Source organism: Cheilinus undulatus, linkage group 21, assembly GCF_018320785.1.
Source record: "Cheilinus undulatus linkage group 21, ASM1832078v1, whole genome shotgun sequence".
NCBI classification, from domain to species: domain Eukaryota; kingdom Metazoa; phylum Chordata; class Actinopteri; order Labriformes; family Labridae; genus Cheilinus; species Cheilinus undulatus.
In genome coordinates this window covers 40,368,229-40,379,429 of record NC_054885.1, presented here as the reverse complement: position 1 = coordinate 40,379,429, position 11,201 = coordinate 40,368,229, and the positions used below count along the sequence as shown (strand labels likewise).

At 39.0% G+C, this 11,201-nt stretch overlaps 1 protein-coding gene across 1 annotated transcript; it reads left to right on the top strand.

The window, feature by feature from the left end:
- The first annotated feature begins 1,460 nt into the window (after positions 1–1,460).
- On the top strand, positions 1,461–8,881 carry si:ch211-11k18.4. Its single transcript, XM_041817019.1, has 12 exons — positions 1,461–1,742; positions 2,790–2,901; positions 4,099–4,192; positions 4,319–4,373; positions 4,803–4,943; positions 5,807–5,967; positions 6,929–7,027; positions 7,115–7,260; positions 7,452–7,623; positions 7,710–7,822; positions 8,005–8,089; positions 8,268–8,881. Exons 1-12 carry the CDS (start codon positions 1,625–1,627, stop codon positions 8,325–8,327), a joined length of 1,356 nt encoding a protein of 451 aa, XP_041672953.1. The 5' UTR covers positions 1,461–1,624; the 3' UTR covers positions 8,328–8,881.
- The last annotated feature ends 2,320 nt before the right edge of the window (positions 8,882–11,201 follow it).

Genomic DNA, 11,201 nt, shown 5'->3' with positions numbered 1-11,201 from the left:
TGGCACCGAGGGCCTAACCTGGCCCCAGGGCCTCGGATTCAGTAGCCTGGTCCTAAGTCTTCAGGCTGATCCAGTTATGTTTTCAGCTCATAAAAGTCATGTGGATTCAGCTTTATTTGCTCTTAATCTAAGGCAGCGTTACTCAACCCTGCTGAAGCAGAGAGCCAAATTATTGAAAAATACTTTTACAAGAGCCACAATCTAAGGTGAAAAGTGGTTGAAAAGGGGCAAAGTAGGCAAAAATGGCTAAAACTGGGTGAAAAGTGATATAAATGAGGAGAAAAAGTGTCAAAATAGGCTAGAAGTGACAAGGTAAAAGATACAAGTGGCAAAAATGGTCAAAAAGCAACTAAAACATGGCAAAAAATGAGTGAAAAGTGACTATGGCAGGAAAAAAATCAGCAAAAAGATGAAACAATGAGGAACAAAAGTGACATTTAATGGCAAAAGGCAGCTTAAATTTGTAAAAAGTGGGAAACAGCTGGTTTAAAGGGATACAATGAGCAAAAAGTGGCAAATAAGTGGCCAAAGTGGGCTTAAAGCTGTAAAAATGGATTTTAACTGGCAAAAAATGGAAGAAGGGTAAAAAGGGGCAAAATGGGGTTAAAACTACAATAATTGGGTGAAAAAAGTGTGACGAAAAAAGGGCAGAAAGTGGCAAAAAAAGGGGTACAAGTGACAAAAAATAAGTTACAGGTGGAACTAAAGGGTCAAAATGGGGAAAGTGGCAATAAACTGGGAAAATTAGAAAAAAGCAGGATAAAAGAGGCAAAAATTGGTGTGCAAGGGTGTAAACAGGATTCATATAGGCAAAAAGTGGCATAAAAAAGTGGCAAAAGTGGGCTTAAAGCAGCAAAAATGGATTTAAAGTGGCAAAAAAAAAGGAAAATAGGGTCATAAATGCAATCAAGCCAAGGGAAATATAGAGATAAAAAATGAAGGTTGACAGTTAAAGCCAACTGTAAAAGCCTGGGAAACAAACTGATGAATGGAGGTCAAAGTTTTCCTTTTTTCAAAGTTTTTTTGGGGGGAATAATATTTAAAAATTCAGACATAAAAGAGCCACAAATCACAAAAGAGCCACATGGAGTAACACTGATCTAAGGTAAGGCAACCTGCCAGTTTCTAAATTTCAGTAACTCTATCACGCCATTTATTTTAACCATTTACATTAAAATGTTAACTTTTTTTTAAATCTGAGGAAGCACTTTCTTTCTCCCCTTATCCCAACATTCATTTTAAATCTACTGATATTTGTAGTTCTAATTAGTCCAGTCTGGGTGAGTGAAATTTTTCATTTTGTGTTAAATGTGAATTTTTATTAGATATTTATAAATCAACAATTGTTTCACCTCTGAAGAGACTAATTGGATGTAGGGCAGATGAAAAGTGCGGTTTATACTCAAATTTAGATCACATTTAGACTACATTACCCAGAATCCTATGCGGTAAAAGCCGCTAAATCTGAGGACGTGGCCGAGCTACGTCTCAGCCCCGTGTTTCAACGGACCGGGGTGATTCAAACCAGACGAGCCGGCTTTGTCTGAGAAAGTTCAGGGAGTCGTGGGCTTCGGAGGCCTCAGCAGCTCTCTGTTAAAGTCACATTTCTTTTATTTTTCCAACAATGTCGGGGAAAATCAAGAGCCGGAGCGCTGCGAACGCAGACGCGGTAACAGGCGGTGTTTCCTGCGATGAGCGCATCTTACGGGACTGTCATCAGCTGTACACGGAGCCGGACAGCGGTGAGTTAGCTGTCACATCACGTCCTGGACTCCATCCTCCCTGGAAAACCCTCCAACGTTCACTTATTTGATGATAAAGCTGACATACTGAGGTCTTTGGTAGCCGGGGTCAGCTAGCTAACTTCTCAGGGACGTAATCCTCAGAGATGGGGGGCTAACCGTTAGCTAGCTAACAAACTAACCAACGTCACCATTGTAACTTTAATTATGTTAAAGTTAGTCCGCTAAAAGGCTGGACCGGATAAAATGAATAGTTAGATCGATTACAACACATTTACAACCACACGGGTTTGTTTTCCGCTTTTTTTTTTAAAGTGAGTTCAGGTGTGGTTTGATATAAGAGGGATGCATTCACAGGCTGCTCGGATACTTCATTACCAGTGATAAGTTTTTCTTAACTTAGGAGCTCTGCTTTAATCCGTAAAGTATTAAAATGTGTCCTGTTTTAATTGTTGAAACAAATGAAGTAAACTCCACATAGACAGCTATACTTATAGGTGTATTTCCAAAGGAGAAAGTAGCTGAATTGTATATTTTTCTGCATTTCAGTTCACAAAACGCAGGTTTCATAAATCTAGAAATATTACTGTATTGTTAAAAAAACGTTTCAAGCCTTTTTTGGTAAGGATTAACTCTAAGCAATGCCATCTGCTGATTATTTCATGATAAACCCACTTTAACCCTGTATTTATTTTAGACACACCTGTAGCTACAACGAAATCTCAGATTAGAAACTTCAAATGAGCCAAAATGTATGACAACGCATTTTTCCATAATGCACGTGAATGCAACAGCAGAGCCACTGTATTAGTTCTGGATTCCTGTAGAGTCTACAGGATCTGTTTTTCAGATGCTTTCCACACATTCCCAGATTTTAACCTGATAAAAAAAATAATTAGAAATTGTCTTTATTTGTTCTTGAACATCTGCATTAAGTTCTGGGGTTAATCCCACTTTAATGGCTCCGCCTTTATCTGACAGAACCAGCAGCATCGTCTGCAAATTAGTCATCAGGCACCACTCTGACCATGTTCTTTGTTAACTCAGGGCTGATCGCCATGGCTGAATCGGTTGGCGTGAAGCTTCTGCCGCCAAGGAAGAAAATCACCGTGATGCTGATGGGAAACCACTCAGCTGGGAAAAGCTCCTTCATCAACTGGTAAATATTAGAAAGTCAGAACTTTCAGTGGAGATTTTTTTTCATGTTTGACCTGAACAAGTCCGTGCCACTCATCATCAAAACAACAAGAAAAACTACTCCCCTATCCCTCTCTCAATGACGACATCATTCCTGACTGACTGAAGACCCCTGACAACACTCAACCAGAACATCTGCTCTAAAATTGATCCAGTATTTTCTGCAGAAACGGGACCTTCAGGAGATTTACAGATATCATTTTTGGTTAGAATAAAAACTACCTCCTGTTCAAAAACAAGGCTGGCATTTTAAACTGATCTGGTCCTACTGATCCCAAATAATTGGGAGAAACTAAAAAAGTCTTTCTTACTCAACCCTGCTCAACCAAAGAGCAAAATAGTTGAAAATACCTTTGCAAGAGCCACAATGTAAGAGGTGAAAAGTGGCAAAAAAAAGCTTGAAGTTGCAATAAGAATAAATTAAAGTTGGCAAAAATGGTCAGAAAGTAGCAAAAATGGGTGAGAAGTGACAAAAAAACATGAGTTAAAGGTGACAAATAATGGTCAAGAAGTGGCAACAAAGTGGCAAAAAAATGCATGTATAGTGACTAAAATGGGCAAAAAGCATTCAAGATTGGCAAAAAAATAGGAAAGAAGTGGTATGGAATGGAAAAAGGAAGCTTAAATGGGCAAAATGTGACAGAAAATGGTGAAAATAGAACAAAAAGTGGCAAAAATTTGGGGAAAGGGAAACAAGTGGTATTTAGCTTAGTTGGACGAAAAGTGTCAAAAAGAAATTACAAAATGGCCAAAAAAATAGGAAAAATGTGTGTCTATTGGCAAAACATTGCTGAAATGGGTGGAAAGTGGCAAAAATGGTGAAATGGGCAAAAAGTTTCTCCTTTTTAAGGTTTTCTTGGGGAATATTATTTCAAATTAAGACATAAAAAGAGCCACAAATAGTCCCAAAAGAGCCACATGTGGCTTCACAGTATCACTGTCCCAAGCTAAAGATCAGGAATAAGGTTATTCATCTGAACACAGCGAGATCGTGACATTAAATCTGATAAAGGACTAAAGCCAGTCAGTGCAGAAATAGTATTTATGTTTTTGGTTTGGGTCTAACAAAAAAGTATTACAAAGTCTTTAGTGTAAAAAATGTGCAGGTACCCCGTTCTTTTTCCACCCCCTGATCCTTTTTTGTATTTATTTTTTCCAGGTATGTTGAAGAGCACATCCAGCGAACAGGAGTAGCCATCGAGACCCAGGGCTTCAGCTTTGTTACAAGCGGGCGCAAGAGAGAATCTCTAACAGTGAGTCTGCACAAATAAATACAAATAAACATTTGACATCAGTATATAAAATAACATGATGAACATATCTGATAAATAGTGGAGATCCCGTTTGTTGAACTGATTTTGTTCTGATTGTTTTCTCAGGGAAACGCCACCCTTCATCTGTATCCACACTTCAAACCTCTGCAAGAATTCAAAGGTGAGATTTCAGCTGGTAACACAATCCTCCCTTTTCTCCTCTGAGGAGCCACAATGGCGCTCTTTGTCTCTCTGTGATCCCAACATCTGAATGTTTTGATTTAGAAAGAAATGGCTCTTTTGCCTAGTAGAAAAATACTGAGGTGGTATATCTGTTTAGGATGCAAAAACATCACATATTTATCAGTCAGCATCACATTTTCTGCCTTTTTGGAAACCCTGGGTACAGTCAGACGCTCCTGTATCACTTCTCTTATGAAACAGAAACAAAAATGTTTGTTGCGTTTTACTAAAAGCAGCAAACGGCTTAGAAATATTATCCAGCAGTACTGAGAAAGAGGAGGCTTGTTTCCAAGCACAGCAACTATGTGTTAAAATAAATCTGCCCTGCTGTTATTTTATCATAATAAACAATCTTGCACGTTTCCAGGTGTTTCAGAGTACCTGAGCACAGAGATCTGCACGTCGAGGCAGAAGCGGTTCAGCCTGGTGACGTTTGTTGATTCTCCGGGGTTGGTGGACGGAGATATGAAGTATCCGTTTGATGTGGACGAGGTGATCCTGTGGCTTGGTGAGTTTTCCCTCAGTGGCCTCTTGTGTTCTGTAGTTATGGAGGATCTGCGAGGGGATTTAAGGCTCCTCTGTAACACTAACTATTATAAGGAACCAGACTAGACTTTTCTTTCACTCATGTAAACACGCAATCATCTTTATCTAGACCAGCTTTTCCCAGACTGAAAGATCCCACAGCTCCATTTAAACCAGGTCTTTCTGTGGCCCACCAACACCTCAAAAAAACCATTACAGGATTCTCTGAGTGTTTACCTCCATATCTTTATTTTAGTGTAGTTTTAGAGAAATGAACGCTGCTATGAAAGTGAAGTCACAGCATAATTAATGAGCCACCACCGTTTATTTTTCCTTACCTCCAGTGCCCACCAGGTGGACATGGTCCACACTTTGGGAACCACTGATTTAACCTTTACTTCAAAAGTTTTACCAGGCATTTTCTGCCACAGTATTTCTGAACAGTTATTTTACTTTTCCAGTTTTTTCCCAAATCCCCCACTTCCATAGAAAATCCACTTTAAGGCGTGGGTTTTTCTCAGTTGGTGGAGCGTGCGTCTGTGGACTAGGACTGTGGTCCTCGGCTCACTGGTGGCAGGGTTGATTCCCAGTCTCTGTGTGTTTGCTGCTTGTCTTCCCCCACAGACTCTTTTCAGATGGCCTATCAGTTAAAGGCAAAACGCCCGTTAATATCTGAAAAAAGAATACCAAATTTAGTTTCAGAAGTAAATAAATCCCAGCTTTATTTTGTAAACTTAAATTGTATGTTGTTGCTTTAAAGACGTCATGTTGAACACACATGTTGACCTCAATGACTTTGTCTGTTAAATAGAAATCCTCATGGATGATTGTACTGCCCTCCTCCAGGTGATCTCTGTGACCTGATCTTGGTTTTCTTCGACCCCATGGGTCAGGCTCTGTGTAAACGAACGCTCAACATCGTGGAGAGTCTGAACGAGAAACACGGTGACCGTCTAAAATTTTACCTGAGCAAAGCTGACGAGGCCGGAGGAGAGTGTGACAGACAGGTATGAGCAGAATCAGCCACAGATAAATCTGTTTTCCCTGAACATTCTGGATATAAACATCTCTGAAGAAGGGACAAAAGGTCTCGGCAGCTTGATAAATAAAAGCACTTTCATGCAGTGTTATTTAACCCTGCTCAGCCAAAGAGCCAAACTGATGAAAAATACCTTTGCAAGAGCCACGATCTAAGAGGTGAAAAGTGGCAAAAACAGCTTGAAGTAGCAATAAAAATTAGTTAAAGGTGGCAAAAAATGATCAAAATGCAGCAAAAAGGGGTGAAAATGTGGAGAAAAAGTGGGAAAAAAAGTCAGAAAGTAGCAAAAATGGGTGAGAAGTGTCAGAAAAATGAGTTATGGTGGCAAAATGGTCCAGTGGAAAGTGGAAAAACATGGCAAAAAAATGAAGGAAAAGTGAATTTAATGGGCAAAAAGCAGTCAAGACTGGCAAAAATGGGCAAAAAATAGGAAACAAGTGGTATGTAATGGCAAAAGGTAGCTTAAATGGGCAAAATGTGGCAAAAATGGTGAGAAAGGGAAAAAATAGGCAAAAATTTGGGAAAAAAGTGGTATTTAATGGCAAAAGGTGGAAAAAATGGGGAATTAGTGGCAAAAGAAGTTGCAAAATGGGCAAAAATAGGACAAAGGGGGTGTTTAATGGCAAAAGACAGCTTAAATGGGTGAAAAGTGCCAAGAATGGTGAAAATGGCAAAAATTTTCCCCTTTTAAAGATTATTTGGGGGAATAATATTTAAAATTAAGACATAACAGAGCCACAAATAATGAGTATTACTGCTTTAATGCAACTGTTTATGCTGCAGAGTCTCTTTGCTTGTGCACTGTTTAAGGACACACTGGTTAAAACTTTAAATCCCACTGAGAGTCAGTCATTTTGAAATTTGACAATAGCAGAATGTGCTGGGGTCTCTTTTCCTCTGACTTTCTATCTTTGTACCGTTTGTCTCAGAGAGTGATGATGCAGATTGTTCAGGAGCTCTGCAAACGACCAGGACTCAACAAATGTGGCTTTGACATGCCGACTATCTACATTCCTAACCCAAATAAGGTGACAGTTTACTTTGATATCATTCTGTTTTCTGATCTTACACTTTCTAATATTTCTGTTCTGTTAAAAATCTCTCCCCACCTTCAGCCGAGCCGCTGTGTGAACCAGATCGAGGAGGTTTGCCGTACCGTCGAGAAAACGATCAACCAGACGGTTCAGAACACGCTGAACTCTCTGGAGAAAGACTGTGAACTCATCAGTGAGGCCATCACCGACACGCTCCTAAACGACAGGTAACAAACACCTGGGCTGATGTAGACGGTCTGTGGAACGGTTCTAACATTCAGGGCTCATAAATGCTGCTTTAGTGTGCTGAGAATATGTGATTACATTTTGAACTTGTTAACTTGATTATAATCCAGAGCAGAAGTTGCCGATGAGTTGATGATTTCCTCTGAGTGTAACTTTTGTTTTTCTCCCGTAGACAGACGAGTGCCGCTAACCGGCGTGCTCGCTGTAAAACGTGCTTCCTGACTCTGCTCGGCTTCAGCGTTCCTCTCGCTCTCATGGTCTTGCTGGTGCTTGGCTCGCTGTCTAAAGAGCTGCTGGAGATGGCCGTGGGCCGTAACGGCACCGAGGTGCTCTCTATGTACCTGGTGAGCTTTCAGACGGTCGCTGCTGTGTTGACTACTGCACACATGACGCAGTAAAGTCTGATCTCAGCTGCTGTTTTAACCCACAGACTCCTGCAGTGAGAGTGTTTGACTCGTTCTCCATGGAGCAGCAGCTGTACGGCGTCGGTGGACTCGTCCTCCTCTCCTTCCTCCTGCTCATCATCGCACGATTCTCCTTCAGGTACGAGCAGAAGATCCGTTTCCTCTGAGGTCGCGCTCAGGATGTGACTTTCTTTCTTTTTTTAAAATGTGACTTCTTTTTACTCTGATTCTGCCTCAACACTCCAGCTGTGAACTTTTGTTTGTGTAATTTTGAAATAATGATAATGTAAACTACAACTCCTTTTCCTTTCATTCCTGCAGAACTCAGCCGACTCTGTCGGGTAAACAGAAGCGACAGCTGCAGGAGAAGCTGGAGTATGTTCAGGAGGTGGTCAAAACCAAAAAGGTATCCTGTTTTCATGAAACAGGCACAAAAAAATAAGTATTGGGCTTCGTGTTTAACCCTTAAAATCACGATAGGCAAGAAAGACATGGTCTAACTTCAACAATGAAGGCTGTAGGTTTGGATAAATATTTTAGATGATCATCTTTAATGACCTTGGTTGTGTTTCTGTCTTTTTTAGAAGAAGCTGTATGAAGAGTATCTGCGTCAGAGCGTCAGTGATCAGGACATGGACCTGTGAATAAAGACGTAGCACTTCACTGTAAGATCAGAAATATGCACACGGTACACTCTGGTGCTTCTGACACTGTAAACATGTTACCTGCTAGATCATGTGACCTCTGAGAACTCTAAAAACACACTTTTGTTACTGAGATCCTTCTGATGTGAGCGTTTCTAGTCGTCCTCTGTGCCTCTGCTCCACTCAAAGAAACGTAGGCGTATACCACTTATGAATATTTAAAACTTTACAAACTATTTATATTTCTTTATCAGAGAAACTGTATTTTGGTTAAACGGCGTACAGCACTGTTACATGAGTCACTTTGAACCAGTTTCACCAGCATTTTATACCCACTTTCAGCTGCTCTGTATCATGAAGTTACACTTTTGGTATTTATCCAGATCCATACGGTGAATGTCTATGTGTTAGCCAGTACGTAGAATATTCTAGTATCTGCAGAAGTCCTTTAATGAAGGAATCAAATGTTTTATCTGTGCAAACTTTTGTACTTCCTACAATGTGACCATGTTTTTATTTACAATGAACTCTAATAAAAGTGTTTAATACCTGAACTCTGGAGAAGAAAATATATGACCATGTGGAAGTGTCGATTAAGACGACATATCTCACCCAAACATCTATTCTTGAGATTTGCACGCTGAGATTTTGAGGATGACTTGTGTTTTATTGGGAAAACTGCCTCAAGCTTCTCTTGCATGCTCGTCTGGAGTCTTTCCTCCTCGCCACACCTCGTCTGACTGCAAACCAAGACTGAAGAGGATTTTTTTTTGAATATCAGATTTCTGGATCAAATCGATCTGGTGCATGTAAGAGAATAAGGCTGGATCTCTGTGTCTATTTATAAGGATAGAAACAATCACACTCCTGTAAGCTTAGATAAATGTCTCAAGGTTAAAAATGTGCTGAATCATCATTTTTAAGTTTAGGTGAGCAGCCTCCAGATCCTGTTTTTTTTAATTGAAAACAAAGGAAACTTTAACTCTTGAGTAAAGGAAGCAGGTGTTAAAAGACTTCTTTTTTTTATCAGCAGCAGCTTTGAACTTCAGTTTCCTGGTTTAAAGAAAGGCTGGGCAATTAATCAAAAATTAGATTTAATCACAATATGGACTGCTGCAATTTTCAAATCACAGAAGGTGCAATATTTCTTTAACCTGAAATTTGTAACAAAAAAACAGGTTTATTTGCAGCAGAAATGGTATGCATTTCATACCATGCAGTCATTCTAGTGGCATATTTTTGGAATAGTGTACAAAAAAAAAATTTTTCATCACTTTTGTTTGTTTTTTTCTTTTTAAATATGAGAATTGTATTAAAATGATCATTCCCTTTAGTACAACAGTTCATATCCATTTTGCAAAATGAGTCAAAATCATCACAATTAGATTTTTTTAGGTTGTCCAGCCCTAGTTTAGTCTAATCTTGTGTTGGTTATAGTATAAAATTAATTATTGTTTGTTTTTGTTGAAAAATACATGAGCTCAAGAACTTAAGATATAATTGCATATTTAATTGCAATATTGGGTTAAAAAAAAATTGGAATTAGATTATTTTCCCAATTGTCGAGTCCTGGTTTAAAGACAAAAACTGAGCTTAATATCTTTGTGATATACTGCACTAGTTAATGCATTAAAATTAATAAATAGCACTACTTTTTCTGGAGAAGAGCAGTATTTAACGGTCCCTTTACGGTTTATTTACTTTGAATATGTTAAAGTGTTACTTCTGAACATGCATTACTACCTTGCTTTTTTAAATAAATGTAAAACTTCACCTCAAAGTGACGTGCTGAAATGAGCCAGAAACTGCTGATAAAAGGTGACTGGAGATGGAAATAACACAAATGTGCAGAATACTCCTAAATGCTGCAAGTTAAAAATGAAATGCAAACCTTCCCAACGAATTCAAGCATGCTGCTAATTCAACAACACTGCTGCAGAAGGGTGAAACGACTCTGAACACAATGCAAACAGAAATGATGGCCAAGAGAATAGGCTGCTCCACATCAGGTCGAGCCTGCAGCTCCTTCCTGCTCTCATCCCTGATTTTGACTCCAACTGTCCTCCTCTATCAATAAGTAAATAAAAAGCTCCAAAATAAATGTTTAAAAAAGCAACTGCATTAGGGAACGCTCCAAATCCAGCAGTCCTCCAGGTTTTAGGGGTGCTGTGAGGAACAGGAGAGCAGGGACTGATGGTTTGTATATAAACTCGTCTCAGAATCCAGGATGAACACGTTTAGATCGACCTTGTTTTCAGATGAACATGAAACTGAAACTTTTTCATCTAATCATTGACTTTAAAATTTGAAGCATTTCTGTGTGTTTTTGTCAGTGCGTGTTGTTTCAGTTAATGTCAACTGTCCGCCAGTGTCGGCCTCTGCTGCAACCGAATAAATAAAAACAGCAAATACGTATTTATGCACTCAGGGCTTTTAAAACACCAACTGTTTTTGAATTAATCTCTACTAGAAGGAAGTAGTCTTAGTAAAAAAGGGTATTAAAAGTTTTTTGATCCCCTCCTTATCACCTTAATTGTGGATTATACTCACTTTTCATTGAATTCTTGTATATAATGACATAGATATTTATTTTTCTCTGTTTTACTGCCATAGTTCACATGGTTCTTTATATCTGACAGTAAAATAAAAGCATGCTAACCTCAGAGTTTCTGCTGAGTTTGAGGGATGACCAGGAGGAGCAGAGGACCCCAGTGATCCACATGGGTCCAGGGGTGTAAAAGGTAAGATTAATGAGAGGAATCAACACTTTTAAGTAACTAAAGCATTTCATACAATTCTGAAATTAAGTGAAAATTAACAAGCAAACTTTGGTTTGTTGTTTTAAATATTATTTTTAGAAACTACATTTTTATT